Source organism: Primulina eburnea, chromosome 15 (genome assembly GCF_022965805.1).
Source record: "Primulina eburnea isolate SZY01 chromosome 15, ASM2296580v1, whole genome shotgun sequence".
Lineage (NCBI taxonomy): Eukaryota > Viridiplantae > Streptophyta > Magnoliopsida > Lamiales > Gesneriaceae > Primulina > Primulina eburnea.
The window spans coordinates 2,470,389-2,490,950 of record NC_133115.1 but is presented as its reverse complement, the minus strand read 5'-3'; the positions used below and the strand labels follow the sequence as shown (position 1 = coordinate 2,490,950).

The window sequence follows — 20,562 nt, the reverse complement described above, 5'->3', positions numbered from 1 at the left end:
TTGGATTTCTTCCCCTCCATAGTGCCATTTATTGGTTCCGAACCCTCCATTTTCTCTGCGTTTTGATTTCAAATCTTACTGTATCAATATATCACATATATATTTTTTAATTAAAAACGCATATAATTGGCCTCGATTTAGATTTTTATATTTACATTTTTTTATTGCAATACTGTATTCTGCCCATAATAAATAACATTTTATCCATCCATTACCAAAATAAAGCATAAACACATAGAAAACAAGAGTAGGTCTCACAGTCTCACGAATCTTTATCTGTAAGACATGTTAACCATATCAATATTTACAATAAAAAGTAATATTCTTAGCATAAACAGTAATACTTTTTCATTGATGACCCAAATAAAAGACCTGTCTCACAAAAATACGACTCGTGAAACCGTCTCACACAAGTTTTTGTCAAAAAACAATCGACATCGAACTTGATTCATGATGATATTTTAAAACAATGAATTAAGTTTGCATCAAGATATAAAATTTATCACGATCAAAGATATACGTAATTCGATATTCAATTATAACAAATTTTAATATATTTTTAAAAAAGTTGAAACCCATGGTTAAAAAAAATGCAGGAGTACAGTGCACGGACAACCTACCTATGAACTCGTGCCACTGTCTTAAATTCCACCATGTGAGGTTTTTAAAAGAACCTGAAAGCTTTGTCCCTGAGTACTACTCCATTGCTAAGCAACTCATCTCTTTATCTTTCCCAGCTTTTATCAAACACTTGGACTTCAAGACAAATGAAGCCCACCGCCAAATTCATCGTCCTCCACCCTTCCGTCCACAAATCCGGCGGTGTCGTTGGCCCAATCGTCCCCTCACACCGCGCTTGGCTAGCGGTTTTAGCTGTCTTTATTCTCACTTTTGCTTTCACTATCATCACCACAAGAGAGCCACCGATCTCCACAAACACCGCTGCCTCCGCCGGCAAACCGAAGTCTCAGCTACCTAAACCCGTATTCGACGCGCTTCTTCACTATGCTTCCGCGAATGCTACCTTCTCAGATCGCATGTCGGCGGACGAGGTGAAGTCCGTCGCCGCCGTCCTGCTTCGCTGCAACCCTCCGTGCAACTTCCTCGTGTTCGGGCTCACACACGAGACCCTCCTCTGGAACTCCCTCAACCATAATGGCCTCACGGTTTTCATCGACGAGAGCTCTTATATGGTCTCCAAACTCGAAGAAAAACACCCGTTCATCAATGCCTTCGACGTCCAATTCACCACGAAAGTAAGCCAACTGTACGATTTGATGGAGCACTACAAACAAGAAATCAGCAACGAATGCCGCCCAGTCCAGAACCTCTTGTTCTCAGACTGCAGGTTGGCGATCAACGACCTGCCCAACCACGTGTACGATGTGCCATGGGACGTGATCCTCATCGACGGGCCTCGTGGGTATTTCGCGGCGGCACCAGGGAGAATGGCCGCCATATTCACCGCCGGAGTTCTAGCAAGGAGCAAAAGGGTCGGCGCCGGCGGTGAAACCCAAACCCACGTGTTCGTACATGAAATTGACAGGGAAGTTGAGCGGATTTGCAGCGAGGAGTTTCTGTGCAGCCATAATTCGGTGGAGACGAAGGATCGGTTGGGGCATTTTGTCGTGGGAAAAATGGAGGCTAATCTGAATCGGTTCGAATTTTGTCCCACTTCTGATTCATCTTCACTTTCTCCGAACTGAACTTCTGTCAGTTTCATTTTTATATTTCAGTAAAGTTTCCAAATCAAACCTTAAAAATCTGCCTAAGATTGTCAAAAATTTAAGTAATTTTAAATTTTCAATTGTATTTCTATGCTATAAATCAAATTTCCAAAAATAATCCAAATGTAAATATTTGAACTTCAGATAAGAAATCGAGTTTCTTTGCATCCTATGTTTACGTCGGTTATATTTTCTCGATTGGCAAAAACTTGTGTGAGACGGTCTCAGAGTCGTATTTGTGAGACGGATCTCTTATTTGGGTCACCCATGAAAAAGTATTACTTTTTATGCTAAGAGTATTACTTTTCATTGTGAATATAGGTAGGGTTGACCCGTCTCACGGATTATGACCCGTGAGACGGTCTCACATGAGACTCACTCTTCTCGATTACACTTCGAATAATTATAACGTATCTCTATAATTATTGGATGACCATATGAATCTCTCGTATTTTCATAGAAATGTATCGAAGCGATGAGATTGAACTATATCATATTAGTAGAAACATTCTAGGTAAAATACATTTTCAAGTGTGTGTGGTGTGTGTACTATAAAATAATATGTAATCAATTTGATCACATTAGTGTTTGGATTTTATGAATTTAATTAGTATAGAATTTTAATTTGGATATAATTTCTATGAAGACATTAATTAGAATTAAGTTTATTATCCAAAGTATTCAAAGGAACTTGAAATCATGAATTTTAAATAACTTATATTAAATATATCATGAGAGATTTTATTTCATCTTATAACATTGTTTACATAATACTTCATTATTCTGAAATTTTATCACTACGCATCGAAAAATAACGTTACGAATTTCATCATTAAAAAATATATATTATTTAATATTTGATAGATAGATATTTATCATATATAAATTTATGTATGGTCCACATATATTTAATATTTATTTATTATTGATATATAATTAATTTATATATATACATGTAAATATATTTTATTCGCAAGTGATAGCAATCTGGCACATAACGAAATGAATCTAGTAACTTGATGCTAGCTTAGAGATAAATGCGATATCACGTGGCTCGAGTGACTAAAGCTGTCTGACCAATAAATATTTGCCTTTTAACAAAATTTAATTGGAAAAAACTTGTGTGAGACGGTCTAAAAAGTTGTATTTTGTGAGACGAATCTTTTATTTGAGTCATCCATGAAGAAATATTATTTTTTATGCTGAGAGTGTTATTTTTTATTGTGAATATCGGTAAGGTTTATTCGTCTCATATATAAAGATATATGAGACCATTTAACAAGAGACCTACTCAATTTAATTTTGCATTAAAATTTCATTCACCAATGGAAATAATCTTGCAAAACATTTTATGTAATATTTCTTGCAACATGATTACGAGTAAATTTTCATTGAAATGAATTATTAGCCCAATAGCGATGTAACAGACAATGTTGTAGGAAATTGTACGTGTGCAAAATAATATGTTCCATAAATTATTTAAGAAATTAAATTTTTTTAATGTAAAATTGAAATTCAATTTGTAAACAAAAACATATTGAGACACTCCTCTAATCGATCTCGTTTTTAATAAAAATATAACTATTGTCAAAATATATGGGATTATAAAATATATAGCAAAGTTTACATTATTATTTTCCTCATATATAAGAAAACACCAACAATTCCAAATTTCAATGTATATATATTGTTTAAATCATACATTTGTATGTACAATATTTTTTTTTGCCCAAGTAATTTAATGTAAAAAAACATATTAAAAATAATAACTTTAGATATGTTTTAAATAATTAATTAAAATATTATTAGAATTTTTATTTTAAAGTTTATTGAATTTTATAGTATTTTTTTAGAGTAGGGGCGATCTAAGTCCTTTTTTAGGATAATATATTTATATTAAATTGGTCACTCCACAAACATCTCATCCATCATAATATAGTATATGTTAATGATGCACATGATTTTCAAACGAAATTAATTCATGTGAAAAACACTACTATTTTAATATTGGAAAAAAATATTAAATTATAATTAAATACAAAAAATTAACTCATTTATTAAATAACGATATTAATAAAAAAATTAGATAAAAATATAATAGAATATTACATAATAAAAATAAGAGAATTATTTTTAAAAAAAAAATCAAAACATATCTTAGTGGTTTATTAACACATAATTAAGTTAGAGATTTCGGAACAAAAATCTTAAATTTTTGGCCTTGAAAGAATTCACACGCAGCTGCCAGCTTTCCCAAAATAAGGGGAGATCTGCTGCTTACTGCTCACGGAAACATCCGACCTATACGTCTGAGGGCCGACCCTTGGGGGTTGCCGACCTTGATGCCATAGTTTTGAGGGGCTGAGCGGTGGTTTGGAAAGAAAAAGAAAGAGTTGTTGAAACAACTATTGGTTTTGGCTTAGTCAAGCAAAACTCTCTCACAGCACAAAGAGAAAAAAAGACTCCAGAACCAAAGAATGGGAGGGTACTCCGAGTAGTGGGTACCTCTAGGACCTCAACCCGCCTACTCCGGTCTTGTATATTCCAACAATCAATCGCGAGGGAGGCGAGACGGATTTGAATGAAGTAGAACCAATTTAGAATCAATCGGTCAAATCACTCGACCCAAGAGAGAAAGAGCGTGAAGGCATCGGTAGAGGGGCAGTAACCAACCCCAACGGCCCCAAAGTAAAATACGGATTAAATTTTTTATACGAAAGAAATGCAATATTGGTTAATAAGAAAAAAAATTAAAAAACTGGATTTTTTTAACATTAAAAAGTTTTGACAAAAACTTATGTGAGACGGTCTCACATGTCGTATTTTGTGAGACTGGTCTCTTATTTGAGTCATCCATGAAAAAGTATTACTTATTATGCTAAGAGTATTATTTTTGATTGTGAATATTGGTAGAGTTGACATGTCTAACAGATAAAGATTCGTGAGACCGTCTCACAAAAGACATATTCTTTTAATTTATATTTCTTAAAACTTAAACAATTTATTCATTTATCGACAAATTATTATTTGATAAAAAGGCATAATGTTAGGTATTCAGAGTTGGGCAAAGATGCAGGGCGTTCACAAATTTTGTGCCCAAGCATTTATTACGTTTTTATTATTTATTTTCTGGTAGATATTTAACTAAACATGTCACCTAATGTCCCAAAGAAAATTAATTCAAAACCAAGAAATCTTTCGACATTGAGATTTACGAGACCCCATTTCGGATTTGGATTCTTTCTTGGCCCCTTTTAACCAACAAACAACTCAATAATTTTGAATGTTTATTTAAAAAAGTTGTATATATTTTTGGGGAAGAAATAGAAAAAAAATTAAATTTTTTATCATATTTATATGGATTTTAGGACTCTTGATCATTTATCTTTCAAAGTTTGATGATTTTAATCATTTTTTGCATGAACGCTTGTCGGAGAAAATGACTCAAATCGGGAAAAAAAAACAGAGAGAAATGACAAAAACTAAAATTTGACAACATTAATGGTTCCCAACTTGCAAAGTGGAAGGCAAAAACTTGTGTGAGACGGTCTCACGGATCGTATTTTGTGAGCGTATTTAGAGGCGTCGATGGACTATATAAATCGCACTTTGCCCGAATAATGTCCGTGTACTAAACAATTTTTTTTAAAAAAATCATTCGGATGACAATGAAATCTGCAACCAGTTGATGTTTATTTTTTCGTGTTTCTATGATATTTCGATGGTCGGAATTTTTCCCCGAGTACTTGGAGGTTGATGTGCGATGAACAAATCCAAGATTTATGGGAGAGGGTAACACGACTATTTAATTTATTTGAGAGCGACATAATTTTGCATATAAAATTTAGTTATTTTGATTGAAGATTTTCTATCGCATCATCGTTTAAGACAAGTGTAGCACCTTTGTTCCTTATGTGTTAGCAATAGAGATTAAATAAATTTATAATGTCTTACTATGAGCTCTTATAAGAAGTTGCGTTAACCGTTTTCGTAAAATAAAGAGGTCTAAAATGTAGTTACTACAAGAGCGCCCATGTAGGCCCTGTGCATGACATAATGATACCAAAGCTGAGTATCATCACCAACACTGAGAAATAAGTGTTATGCAAGACAAAATACTATATGGGTGAAACTTATCTCTTAAATTTGTGGGACAAAATGCTACATATATGATAAACACATTTTGAATCTTATGAGTCAACTACATTCTCGGTGTTGGTAGATTGATATTCAAGTCACGGCGAGGACGTCACATTCTAAAGAAGCGTTAAATGTGACACCTTTTTTATGAGATGGTGTCATTAGTTAATTTTGTTAACTGAATATTTTATTTAGATCTCTTATAAAAATATGTTTTTTTTAATATCAACGTATTATTTTTTATTTTATTTATTATGGGGCACAAAATAGATTATTTATTTGCAAAAGTAAAATACCCAAAATTGAACCAAAATTAAAGGCTTACTGGTGAAACAATGGACACCCGTCATATTTCATATTTACATGTAAAAAACAAGACTCGATCCGCACGAACATTGGAAATATCTTAAACTAATTCAACACAAAAAAATAATAATAATTTCAAAAGTCACACAATCAAGGAGGATTCAAAGCATTACATGATCGAATCGACCCGACCCGACCCGACCCGACCCGCACAAACATAGCGCGATGCCTTCAAAAAAATTTGGTGAGAAACACCCGTACTTGGAATCCAATTGAAATATCTTTCATCACCGCAAGATTGGGCTTTGGATAAGAAATCATGAGATTCTGCTTCTGATCTCTGGCCCCGTAGGCCCGAAATGCAATTCATTTTCACATCAAGCACGTTTTCTTTGATCAATTTCAACCATTTCGGGCCTACCTCTGTAAAATAATTGCAGGACAATGATAAGTTTCCCAAATTGGGCAGTCTGCAAACAAGCTCCGGAACAGTCCCGTACTGGTTCTGCGCGAATTTCAAAATCTGTATCTGGGTCAACTGGTCAAGCACGCAAAAGATTGCGGGATTGGGCCCGTCAAGCTGTTTCGGCTCGAGTCAAAGAGTGTCATCTTTTCTGGAAGCCCGATTTTCTGGATAGTTGGTTGTTAAGTAATAGAATCTCGAGCAAAGTCTTGGCTGCTTGGCGGATGCTTCGCGGGATCGGACCGGTGAAGTTGTTGTTGGCCAGGGTCAAGTAGAGAGCCGGAGCCGAGCCCAAATTATCAGGCAGTCGCTGATTGAAATAATTATTATTGATGAAAAGCACGTCGACATCTAGCATGAAAACTACGTGGATGACCCAAATTATCTGGCAATCGCGGATGTGCATGGTAAACATACAATCGATATCATATGTCATCATGTGAGCCATCGCGCAGCGGAAGTTTAAAAAATTTAGTTTTGGCGTTCAAAACGTTCTTTGAACGTTGTATGATTTAAATAATTCATATGGTGTTTAGATATGATTTAATTTACGTATATAACGACGACTTCGAGTATCCTTGGTTTTAAGATGATATAGTCATTCTTGTAAATCTCTATAAACGATCTTCCTCCTTCTTTGATCGTGAAATCATATATTTATTTATTCATACTTTATATTAAATAACTTTTATTTAAGTACTCAACTAATTAATCAATATATTCTTAACTCTTATAGAATGTTTTATGAGAATTTTGCAATTAGCAGTCAGCACTACTACTATTATTATTTAATTAATATATTCTAAATTTATAAAATAAATAATTGTGAATTTATTAGAACTTCGATCGACGATCAGACAACACCGATATATCGGAGGTACACATCTCGTTCATATAATGAAAAATGAAAATTTCGAATGACAAAATTTTCCAATGATCCATTTTTGCAGCTGTCAGTTAGGTTTACAACTTCATGTAATTCAGAACAACATTTGTTCCTATTCGGGCTTACCCTAATTAACATCGTTCTTTTCATCAACCCTTTGATCAAGAACTTCAAAACTAAGTCTGATTACACTCATCAGATCATGATAAGAACTTCTAGTAACATCGCCTCATGATCCCCTAAGGTTCATTGATATTTCCTGGAAAACCTGAAGTTATGGTTAGCGTACAATATGTTTCTTTCGACTCATATATCTCGACCGAATGTGCAATTGTTCGTATATCAAGAACTGTAAATCAATTCGATAACGATGTGATATATCTTTGAATAATAACAGTGACATGATATATGCAACTAGAGAAACACATTTCCAAAATGCACATGTGTTACTTTGACCAGATATTCCTTGTATTATTAACTAATCAGATCACAGATGATATCTTCACACTTAGGTGAGTGTTGAATCCCCGACTACGATGCATTGGCTTCAATTTCAAAACTACACTTAACCACACCACCTGATGACACTCAATGGAGTCAATATACGAATCAAGTGCATGCTAGTACGTAGAGTATCTATGTTGTCCCAGATCAAAAGACTAATGGTGTACAACCATAACCATGGACAATTCCACTCGATAAATGATAACCACTTAAAAAGTCCGAAGGAAGGTTGTTCTGTGCATCATCAAATGATCATCCATTAAATCCCAAAAATAATAACTTTGAGTTATAAATTGAATTCCAATCCATGAAATCACATGAACATTGATTCCCAAATTTTTATTTTTCACACCAAATCCTACTTTCCCATCAAGAACATGAACCTGGTTTTTATCTGATTCCACTTGAATGTTACACTCAAAGACATATAAGTGCATTCGCTCGAGTATCTTCCATTAAAATTATGAACATGGTGGCCCTGATACCACTTAAAAATCTCACACTTAGAGACAATTAATTATATTCTCCCGAATTTCTCCCAAATGAATTATGAACTTGGTTGCTCTGATATCATTTAAATGTCACACCTAGAGACATTTAAGCGATTCGTTCGAATTTTTCTCGCCCGGATTTTGAACCAGATGGCTCTAATATAACTTAAATGCCACGCCTCGAGACCAAGGCATGACATTAAGTGGTATCGAGCCTCCAGGTTCATAATCCGGCTATAAAAGCATATGACACTAGTGTTGTCTCAAAATCACGTAATTGCAAAACAACAACCCCCGGAAGTACAAACTTTCCAAACCAATCTATTTATTCATAAATATAAAACATTGTCTTTACAGCTCCGAAATAATAACATAATATTTTACAACAGCAGAATATAAGATATTAACTACGGTACGAAAGCTCACAACTTGAAATAAACTGATAACGAAATTGAAACTTAAAATGTTGGCAGCCGTCTTCTATTTCTTTACCATCCCCAGAACTGAGTTTGTTCTTCAACCTCTAACCGATCGTCATTCTTATTTGAGAGGAGGTTAGTGAATGATTGATATGGTCGTCAGTTAGTAAGCAGTGAAATATATCACATCCTGTAAAATCATTTATTTCAACAAAAACAGTATTAGCATATATATACAAAAATATTCTTATTTAAAATGAATAAACATGTATCAGAATTATGCACTGAACAAATTATGAATTTCATGGCAAACTGATATGAGTCTTCTATATGTTCTCTCCTCTCCTAGGGGTTAGACCAACAGTCAGAAATCTGAAATGTTCAGAATATATACTCTTATCATTAGTTCACAAAGTTTCAGTACTTCAAAAATACTGATTTCAAAAATCAGATTTTAAAAACATATAATACATATATGCTGGTCGATTTTAAAACAATATATATCTCAAGTTTGAAACAAAAAGCTCACTTATAGAAACGTGCTCAGAAAACTTGAAGAACTTGTTGGACTTTTCTATAATCGATCGCCTAAACGAAAAGCCTATGATACTCGAATTGGACAGAACTTTGGCTTGAAAACTTGGCAGCACTCTTTCTCAAAATTTTGGTATGATTTGGGTGTGATTTTCTTGCATGTTGTGGATTTCTATTTATAGGTCTCTAAGGATGAGGTGAAAAGTGACTCAATTCATGGTCATTTATATCACATTAGATATCATTATTCATGATCATTAACCTTCTCTTAAGGCACTTTTTCGTGACCATTAACCTCCTTTTAAAAACACGTATTCATAGTTATTAATCTCTTTTTAAAAGACATTATTCAACAAAATATATGATATAATACAACATTTAATCTCCATTACCACTCATTTATCACTATTATCTGTGGTTACAATCTCATAAAGTTTAGGGGGTCTCATAGATTTGAGAGGAAATAATTTAATTTGGAGAAATATTTGAGAAATAAATTTGAGAGGAAATAACTATTCATCATACTTCTAAAGTTTGAGAGTTTTTGTGAGAATTTTTTATGTGGTTTTACTCTAAACCAAAGTCTATATTTATAAGTCTCAAAAGATGAGGCGAAAAGTCTCATATTTATGGTCATTTATCTTCTCTTAATTGCCATTATTTTGCTCTTAATATAGATAGTTTAATGATTTATTTATTATAGTTTAAATTAGTCATTAAAATGATGATAGATAGTTAATAATGAGGGGAAGTGGTTATTCAAATTTCCAAGAGTATGATTGTGTGAAACTTGAAAATGTTGTGCCAAAATGAGCTTCATATAAAGTGTTCTCACTGCAAAATTTTGGGTCTTCACAATTATTATTATCAATATTATTATTGTTGGGGTGAGTTCGATGATGATGATAATATCTCCATCACATCCCGAACTATTTCGAGGATTCAAAAAATTCTTGAACCCTAACCCACAAGATTCTAAACTCACGAGAAAAATTAACATCTTATGAAAAACCTGTTATCCAAAATATATAAGGAGACAGAAAAGTGCACTAAAAACCAGGGAGCTAGTATCGTAAACAAAACAGTAGTACAATGCTTAAAATAAAGCAAACCGATGCCTGTATGAAATACAGTGTCCTTAAAACAAATTTGTCCCCTCCGGGATGTGCTTCGAGAATGAACTTGGACGTCTGTTTCCCAGGATACAACGGAACAACAAGCAGTACCCTATCACGAGGTACCACTGGAGCGAACTGAAATGTACCTGAACTTTATCACGAGATAGAGTGACGAGAAAAAGAACAGCAGCCGGTGGAAGCAGCAGCAGCCGTGACAGCAAAACAAGCACAGCTTCGAAAATATCAGAATGCAGGAGAGTGTGTTGGATATTATTTGAAGGACTATGTCGCCTCTATATATAGACACACTCCGGCTCCATATGAACAGCCACGGTTGGCCATCTGAAAGGCCAGAGGTCAGCCCAGCTGAGCACCAAAGGTCATTTCAGTTTGGAATACCAATGGTCTTGTTCCATAATGTAAATTTTCGAAAATAAAAATAGCAAAAGCCATGTGGACCTTGGTGGGAAATTTTGCCTTGATCAGTCCGACATTCTGTCACGCCCCGAGACCGGGGTTAGTCGACACCGGCGTTGTTCCACAATCACATAATCGTCCAACAACAAGCCTCGTAGTTCAGTATAAACCAAAACCAGTCTATTTCATAAATAACTCAAAATAATCTTGTCTTACAGCGATAAATTCCAAAACGAAATAAAATGTGCGGAAGTAGTGTACAACTTGAATCGAAACTTAGGAAGAACATAAGCGAGAAATCTTCATATCTCGAAACTTCATCACCAACTCCAAAGCATGTCTTATTTCATCCTCGTTTACTTGATCTGCATTCTTATCTGGGGAGGAATGTAAGGGGTGAGTGTTTGGGAAACACTCAGCAAGTGGGGGCCGATCGATTACCACAAATACATATAAATATAATTTAAAACCCATATTGAAAACTGATTTTTCAAAACGTAGTATCTCATATCAGATCAGAATCGGAATCGAAATGCGAAACAGAGATTATCAAACAATTCAGAACAGAATGAATCAGAACAAATGAAAACACTATTATTCATCTCGTTATCCATGGTCAAATTGTCCCCAATATGTTAGTCCTCTAAGGGGTGAGGCCAAAACACAGTTTTATACCCACTGATGGAGGCCGAAACACAGTTTTATACCCACTGATGGGAGCCGAAACACAGTTTTATACCCACTGATGGGGGCCATATAAATTTACAATCGTCGTTCCATATCTCACTCGAATCATAACAGTGCACCACAGAATCAGATATATCAAACCACATTTATCGGAATTTTTGAATGAACTCAGCAGAATCAAAGAACATTGGAAATAGAAGAACATATCGTACATCGATCGAGATTTTATAAAATATATAATAGCATTTTCCGAAAATGTTTTGACACACATAGACGCATGTCATGAAATACTTATACAAAGTTTAAGTTACAAAGAAATACATAGCAAAAGCCCACTTACATGTTTTCGTTTGGATTAAGGCGCTAGAAGGACATGCTAAAAGAACTTCGTTCGAACAAGGTTGCGGTAGAGCTTCGACTAGGCTGCTGCAAATGCTAAATTTCGAATTCTTGAAGTTATGGGGAGGGAGTTTGCTTCTTATATAGGCTTGAATAATCAACTATAAAGGTAAGCCCGTATCACTCCAAGAATGTCGCTGATTGCTTAATCAACGCGATGATTGCACTTTTCTCTCCCGAATGAACGTGGCCTCTTCTTGATTCAAGATACACACCCGAGATTCATGAGTGATTTTGGTTTTCCTTAAGTGCAAATGGAGAGTGATTTTGGCTGCATTAATTTCTTCCAAGATTGGTGCACTTCCATATAGTGATAAATGGTCAGTAATGAAGGGACAATGATTATTCAAATTTTCATGATTATGATTGTATGGAACTAAAAAATGTTGTGCCAAAAATGGGTTGAAATTTCCTATGACTTATATAGATTTTTTTTTTCTCGTTGCAAAATTTCGGGTCTTCACACATTCGATGCGCCCGGGTCGCGCTCGTACGCTTGCACACAATTCAAGCCTTTTTCCACTGCAAATCGAGCCCATGATTTGGGACCCCTTGCGCATGTGTGCACAAGAGAGAGCCTCTTGACCAATCATTGTTACATTCCCATAAAGTGCAACTCAATATAAGCTCATCATGCTATGTTTATTTTCCTATGTGGGACATTTCCACTTACCAACCACAAACTTGTCCAATTTCTTATTCAAATGGACCAAGCACAATACACATAAGTCCAACAAAACCCAATTTTGGAAAAGCTTTCCATGGTGGCATGGCATTTAGTCGAATAATACATTGTCAACTAATCTTGCCAAGTCAACTTTAAAAATGAATCCAAACACAAAAACCACCACCAACTCAACCAAACCACAAGTCAACCAAAAAATAAGAATAATATGTATATGTCTAAGTTGATGGAGTTAGTGAACTTTTCGATTCTTCTTATCAAAACTTTCTCTAGCAAACATATCAAACATGGTTTACCCAGTCCGATTGCGAAGAAACCACGATGAGAAACCCATTATGAGAGAATCCACCATCGTTTGATATCATTTCCAAGCAAGGAAACGAGATATATGTCATTCCATTTTCAAGCTCATTTTATTTCATCATTTGATTTCATTTCCACCTTATTTTATTACTGACTATTGAAAAAAAATAGTAATTCATATTTGCAAGGATGAACGTTTGTCGTTTTACCAAAAAGTTATTTGGTGGTAATATTATAACTCAAATATTTTAAATCGTTCAACAGCACAAGTACCACGTTTCAATTGCTCTACTTAGCAGATATAATTATTGCATTCAACGTCTCTCTAAAAAATTGCACATCTTGCCATCAATGTGAATTGAACATGTGACATTGGCTCTGATAACAATTATATGACCAAAAAATTGTCGTTTCACGAAAATCTATTGCTGGTTATAATGGTGCAACTCAAATATTTTAAACTGTACAACAGCACGAATACCACGTTTCGATTGCTCTAGCCAACATGGATAATTATTGCAACTAACAATATTTATTTTCCTTTATATTAAGAAAAAAATCATTCATTTGATTCTCAAACTACATAACTCGACATGTGACAAAGCTCACAATTTATTATGAGCTTATATTTTAAACAAAACACTTATGACATTTTCTTGTGAGTTGACTTTCTAAGAAGGATCATCAATTGAATCCATGAAATATATTATTTTTTATGTTCAAAAATATTATTTTCATTGCAACGATATTATGTTGTGAAAGAAATAGTGTAATACATGTGATTTAATCGAAAAATATTATTATATATATATATATATAATATGTTGTATACTATAATCTGATTTTAGTAAAAAATATTAATTTTTAATCGAAATTATTATTCTTCAATGTAATATTTATATGTGAAATCGTTTTAGATTAATAAGCGTGTCTAAAACAAATTTTCCACTGTATCTGACTTGTACGTTCCCGCAAGCAGCATTATTTCCACGTTTGTATGTAATAATTTTCATAGTCAAACCTAATTTCAAATTATCTATAAAGGCACAAGCGCTGAAGCTCTAAACCCAAAATCCACCATTTTTTTATCTCTTTCTTCAATGTCGATTTCTGGAATCCAAGGTCAACCTCTGGAGGTCACCGGTACTGCTTCTCTCTTCTTCTTCATTTTTTTTCTTTTTTAATCTGTTTCTGTTTTTTCCCCCTTTTTCCTAGTTAGAAGTTGTTTGCTTTATGTTTATTTACGGGTATGTTTTGGATCGGATCTCAGTTGTTGGTTGTACCAAGTTGAAAAATACTGAATGGATTTCGAGGCAAGATCCCTACGTCTGTGTCGAATATGGTAGCACCAAGTTTCGCACTCGTACTTGTACAGGTACATCACCGGTTTCGTGTAATACCTTGCTGTTTTTGTTTTTTTGGTTTTAATTTTGGAGAAATTTTGCGTAGATGGAGGGAAAAATCCGACTTTTCAAGAGAAATTCGCGCTTACGTTGATAGAAGGTTTGCGGGAGATCAATGTTGTAGTGTGGAACAGCAATACTCTGACTTATGATGATTTCATCGGCGGCGGAAAGTAAATGTTTTATGACTTTTGTGGATCTGATTATGATTCTTTTGAATATATTTGTAAGTCGAGTTTTGATCTTGAATTGGGAGTGTTTAGGATTCTGTTGCAGAAAGTTCTCTCGAATGGTTTTGACGACAGCTCATGGCCTCTTCAGGACAAGAAAGGCAGGTATAATCCACTAAACAGACTGTCTTAAAGCATTTTGTGCGATCTTCTGTCCATGTTATCGTGTTTTGTATTAGCGTTTTAAGGCTGCATTACGAGCCGTTTTTGCTGCACTGCGAGTGAGCTTGTGTATTTTATGAACTGGCTTAAAAGAAATTTGTGTGGGATTATCATCTTCATGTAAAAGTTTTTGCTTGTATTTGTTGTTTGAGACTAAATTGAAACTTGTCCTTGCTGCATTATGAGTGAATCTGTATAATTAGGAATCATGTTATCTGCATTGGGAGGATGCTTGGTATGCCTGCGAGTATCCTTGTGAATCTTCTTAGAATGAAGATCGATTTTGCTCCAAGAATGTTATCTTGATCTTATTTAGCTCTGCTTGTATTTAGTTGCCACCTCCATCCCACTTTTTCCAGAGCATTCCAGTGCCACGGGCCTGTCAGATTAATGTTTCTTTTTCAGAAACTCGTTATGAGTTTGTTAAAGCAATAGTGTGAAATTCGATGTTCATTATTCATATAAACTTTCATTGAAATTACTCCACATATTACATCGTTCTTGCCTTGGATTTCTGTCGATTTTGTGATAGTGCCACTGTGCCGCTATCTTTCAAAATCTGATAAATGCATAAGAAGTTGATCAGAGCCACGTATCTACATGATTACTTACCATGTATTTGGAATAAATTTGTGGAGACCTGATGCATGTCTCTCTCTTTTACAGGCATGCTGGAGAAATAAAGTTAATCATGCACTGTTCTACCGCCAATGTAAGCTAAACTTCCATTTTGTTTCATCCGAAAATTATTGTAGTATGTGAAGCTTACGAGCATGTTTTACATTTTCAGAAACCAGCTAAAGCCCCGGCACCTTCAGCTCCTCCTTACCCGGCTATGCCAGCACATCAACCCCCCCATTACCCTGCACATGTGCCACCATATCCTCCAAGAAGTATCCCTGAACCAGCTCCTTATACATCTTATCCTCCTAATCCAGCCGGATATCCCCCACCCCCATATCACGAGCCCGCTGCTTATCCTCCTCCAATTTATCCCCCCGGGCCATCGCCTTCAATGTATCCTCCACCACCGCACGATCCACATCATCATCCTCCTGGTAAGATTTCTCGGCTTCTTCACTTACGCAGGAATCGCATTGCTCTGAAAACGTGTAAATATTAAGTAATTTATGAATTTTTGTCACAGGGTTGTACCCTCCATCTCCTTACCCTCCACCGTACTGAGACAAGCTTTGCGAGGCAGAGAATTTGTGTTTTGCCTTGTTGTTAAAAGTATTTTTTTATGACAATGGAACCCGTAACGTCTTAACTTCAAGTAAAAGTATTGTTGCTCGATTATTTCGCCATCTGGTGTATTCTGTAGTGCGGATTCAATTATACCTTTTGTTTTTGAAAGTTGTTAATGTTGCAAGTACATTGTAAAAAGTAAAAACATATAAAAGTAGAATTGGTTCTTTGAACTGATTAAATCCTCGGAGAAAATTTATTTTGAAAACAAAATTAAAGCCATGAAACAACTAGCGGGTAAATTAAAATTGGAACTCGTACAATTTGCAAAACTAGAAGCCTTTCATCGGCTCATTCTTCAACTTCAACAGGCACGTGGAAAAATTGCTCATTTATTTTTCCTTTTAAAGAATATTGCCTTATGGTGAAACAATATTTCGTGTAAGTTCTTGAAATTGAGAAAAACATGTATTGTTTTTTTCTCTCTCAATTTTTCAAATTGATGTGATATAATGTATTTATTTTATTACAATATCTTTAGTAAGAACTTGTTTTACTTGTTTATAATCAAAGATTTGAATAAGTGTGTCGGAATGACGAATATACTATCAGTGAGTACTACTTGTGGAACTTCAATATCAACGGACTTATTAGTTAGTTAAATGACAATTGATATATACAAAATACGCCTAGTCGTTTCTAATTGATTTTCATAACCTTGTCTTAAAAGAATGTAATATGTACTTGAAATGGATTTTCGAGTCAATATATATATATATATATATATTATTTTCTCAGATTAAGGAACAGGTTAGTCCGTTCATTTATGCATCGCTCATGATATATATATATATATACATGAGCGATGCATAAATGAACGGACTAACCTGTTCCTTAATCTGAGAAAATATTTATAGTTTAATGTCATATATAGTAATCTTTTTCGAGTTATCCATAGTTATGCCTTCACATGTTTTCTCACATGTAAGCCTGATACTTGGGGGGAAATATATCAAATCAAGTCCCTAACAAATCTTGTTCAAATTAATTAGATGCTATGTGAAAAAGATTGATAAATAAGGACAAAATATTAATTTCAAGAAATACGTATCGATGTTTGCATTAGATGCAATTTTAACTTGTGACTTTTTTTCTTGAAACGGTTTGGTTGGAGAAACGACGGACTAAAGGTATTTTTTTTTTAAAAAAAAGTGTCTTATTTGGTCACAAAATCTCTTTTAAAAAAATGATATTTTAGAAGCTAAAAATTATGACTTTTTAGATTTTGCATCTACTTAATTTATAAATAAAAACAAAATTAAACAATTTTCAACATTTGTGTAAACATTGTATAAATTTTTCCTAGAAATAGATTTATATTATGATACAAATATTACTACAACTATGTGAAATCTCAAAAAGTCCATGCATTTTCCTATTCAAATGAAATTTGTCATTGACTCAATTTGAGGGTAAATTAAAACTTTGATGAACACCCAACGTGAGTTAGTAGGTTTTATCACCAATTTAATCTTAACAAATCGACTATTGCAGATTTTAAATGTAGTTATTTTAAAAAAAAATCAAGTCTCACTTTGAAATATATAATCTGCCCGAGCATGCACACAAATATCACAACAATGTGAGAAACAAATATGATATATTAAGTGGCCAGTATATGTATATATAGTGATTATACATGGACAAAAAAAAGTAACTCAACAGAAGAAGATTTGAAAATCGAAATGAGAGGAGAAAGAAATGTAGCTGATCAATTGTTGGATGCAGATTGGAAGATGAAGACTGCAAGTAGAGCTCCCACCAGTGATGTAACTGCCAATGCTGCTATGGGCAATGGTGTTATCAGTCCAACATTCTGAAAATAGGAAGAGTCAATATTTCACTATAATTCGTCACTTTTCGGAGCAAAAAGCTTTCCCGCCCTTTCTTGGGTTACAGAAGAGGTGGACATGGTTTTATACAACTATACAATGGACTCTTCCACCAATTATTATTTGCGAAATGAACAAGGACAACAAGTAGTTTCTAGCAGAGTCCATTATTTAAAGTCTTGTTGCTCGTGTCCGTGTGACTTAGATTGTGATATATAATACAAGCAACAGTTTCGAATCTCCGCAAAAGCCTCACAGATTTAGGATTTCTAAGATGGGGGAGGATATTGAGACATTGAGGGTGCGGTGCTGAATCATGCATCGCCTGTGCCTGAACAAAAAGCTTGCCGTGGTGTGTAAACACCAGGATAAAATGCCAACTCTTTCTTTTCTTTTGGTCTTTTCAAATACCCTCCACAGCTATGGTTTCATTTTTACTCTATGCTATACTAATGATTAAAGCCAAATGGTATTATCTAGTATCTCCCTTCTTTTAGGATAAAGAAAAAATTAAAGTCACTTAGAACATAATCAGAAGAGATTAACATACAATGAACTTAAAAGATCATATATAATCATGTGCATCCTCCTTTCCAACTAAGTATATCATAAGAAATGCCTTACTTTGAGTATATACGATGTTACTCGGACCAAAATTACAAAGCACATAACCAGGGCAGACCCAAGATTTGGGGATGAAGGGGTAAGGCCGAATAAGAGAGAGCAATTCAATAGATTTGGAAGAGGGGGCGGAATATGAATTTTTTTCCGAAAATATCACATATAAAATTTAATTTTTTTTCGTTTAAGAGGGTCCAATGTGTGTCCATAGCCCTGCTGCCTGCTCTGCCCCAGAATAACTAAGAAGAATTAGAAAATTCAAACTCAAGCAATTGTCCATAGAAGATTCAAAATGTCAACAAAAGCATTTGTACAAATGAAATACCTCTAGAAGTCCTTTGCCCGTCGCGACTTCAATGCTAATAGCCACAGTAAAGCCTACCATGGCCAATCTCCCAATCCATATATCTAATCCATTCCCCTCCTTGGTGCTCTGCTCACATCTTATGGAAACATATTTTGAATTTTGAGCTGTAAATCTCTGGTAAAATGGTTTCTGAATCACTGGAAAGAAAATAAAACATTAGCGAGATTACTATCAAATTCCTTGAACCAAGTCACCAGGGCCTAGGCAGAAGTGTGTTCTAAATTATCACAATCTCTTATGATAACACTTGAACTGAAGCACATGACAATAGACCCCAATAAGTAAATAACTGAGCCATGCGTTCATGAGAGAACCCCAGACCAGAAAAAAATTTTAAAATTTATGTCTAATTTTTTTTTAAAAAACTTCTACTGTTACCGGTGATAATACTTGAAATCGAGAACATGACCACAAACAAACCCACGAGACTGTAGCTATTGATTTAATCAGCGAAGAAACAAAACCATCCACCCTATAGCAGAGAATTTTTTCGAGTTCTTTATCGCTCGCTGCGAAGTCTAGCCCCACGACCAACTGTTCTATTTACAAGTTCACGATTAACCTCAAATGGAATTTTTTCGAAAACAATTAGCTTCTCTCCACACGCCACAAAATACATAAATAAAACTAAACAGCCACAGCATACATCAATCGGTACTATTAAAAAATTCAGTTCCGCTCCATTTTAAAATTGGCAGTTGAAATAACCAAAAAAAAGGTACCAAAACAATCAACTGAATCGAGAAGCGAGAGAAAGATAAGCAGAATCATTTCCGTTTCTCCTCAACAATCGCGTATTGTGGAAGTTACAGCAAGCATACATTACAATCAAAACTTATCGGGGACCACAAAAAACAAGCAAATATATCATACAGAGAGGAGAGCCGGTGGCAAATACGGTTCCGAATTTGCGCGGGACACGGGTAAAGGCAACAGTGTCTGCTCGAATCATCACGCCAACATCTGCAAAATGGGAGAAATTCGGAGCAGCAAGAATGGTAGTTAGAACAAGGAGCTTTGAAAAGTGTACAGTAGCAAAGGGGCGACGAAATCTACCGCGAACGTAGCAGCGGAGAGGAGAAGAAATCTGCGTCGCGGCCGCCATAGCCTTCCAATTGCTATCAGGATTTCGGATTTTAACTCAGGTTATTTGTAGAAACCATTGTGATTTTTTCGGGAGCAGAAATTTCGACACGTGTCATATCCAAATTCTATCGTTGATGTGGCAAAATATCGATCATTGAATTTAAATCTACGATAAGTCTTTTTGAGGCAGCTTCAACTCACTCATGCAAATGAGGTAAGTTTGCCTTGATCGATTAATATCAAATATGATAAAGTTTTTTGAAAAACAGTTTCATTAATTTTTATTGATGAGATTGATCAATTTTATCGATATTTATGATAAAAAATAATATTTTTAGCATAAAAAGTAATATTCTTTCATGGATAACCTAAATAAGAGATCCGTCTCATAATATATGACCCGTGAGACCGTTTCACATAAGTTTTTGCTATCAAGAGTATGTTTCTTGTGAGACGGTATCACGATTATTTATCTCTGATGCGGGTCAACCCTATCGATATTCACAATAAAAAGTAATATTCTTAGTATAAAAA

The 20,562-nt window shown here is 34.6% G+C and overlaps 3 protein-coding genes across 3 annotated transcripts; 2 read left to right on the top strand and 1 right to left on the bottom strand.

Annotated features, from left to right (window-relative positions):
* Positions 1 to 593: 593 nt before the first annotated feature.
* On the top strand, positions 594 to 1,894 carry LOC140815081 (protein IRX15-LIKE-like). The gene has a single exon (XM_073174188.1). The coding sequence runs from the start codon at positions 768 to 770 to the stop codon at positions 1,704 to 1,706; it is 939 nt and encodes a 312-aa protein (XP_073030289.1). The 5' UTR covers positions 594 to 767; the 3' UTR covers positions 1,707 to 1,894.
* Positions 1,895 to 14,065: 12,171 nt separating this feature from the next.
* LOC140813535 (elicitor-responsive protein 3-like) lies at positions 14,066 to 16,295 on the top strand. Its single transcript, XM_073172065.1, has 7 exons — positions 14,066 to 14,222; positions 14,350 to 14,454; positions 14,529 to 14,655; positions 14,746 to 14,817; positions 15,541 to 15,586; positions 15,665 to 15,932; positions 16,022 to 16,295. The coding sequence occupies exons 1-7, from the start codon at positions 14,180 to 14,182 to the stop codon at positions 16,057 to 16,059; spliced, it is 699 nt and encodes a 232-aa protein (XP_073028166.1). The 5' UTR covers positions 14,066 to 14,179; the 3' UTR covers positions 16,060 to 16,295.
* Positions 16,296 to 17,707: 1,412 nt separating this feature from the next.
* On the bottom strand, positions 17,708 to 20,153 carry LOC140813536 (stress enhanced protein 1, chloroplastic-like). The gene is made up of 4 exons (XM_073172066.1): positions 19,999 to 20,153; positions 19,816 to 19,905; positions 18,901 to 19,079; positions 17,708 to 17,938 (listed from the first exon to the last, which is right to left on the bottom strand). Exons 1-4 carry the CDS (start codon positions 20,045 to 20,047, stop codon positions 17,834 to 17,836), a joined length of 423 nt encoding a protein of 140 aa, XP_073028167.1. The 5' UTR covers positions 20,048 to 20,153; the 3' UTR covers positions 17,708 to 17,833.
* Between the last annotated feature and the right edge of the window lie 409 nt (positions 20,154 to 20,562).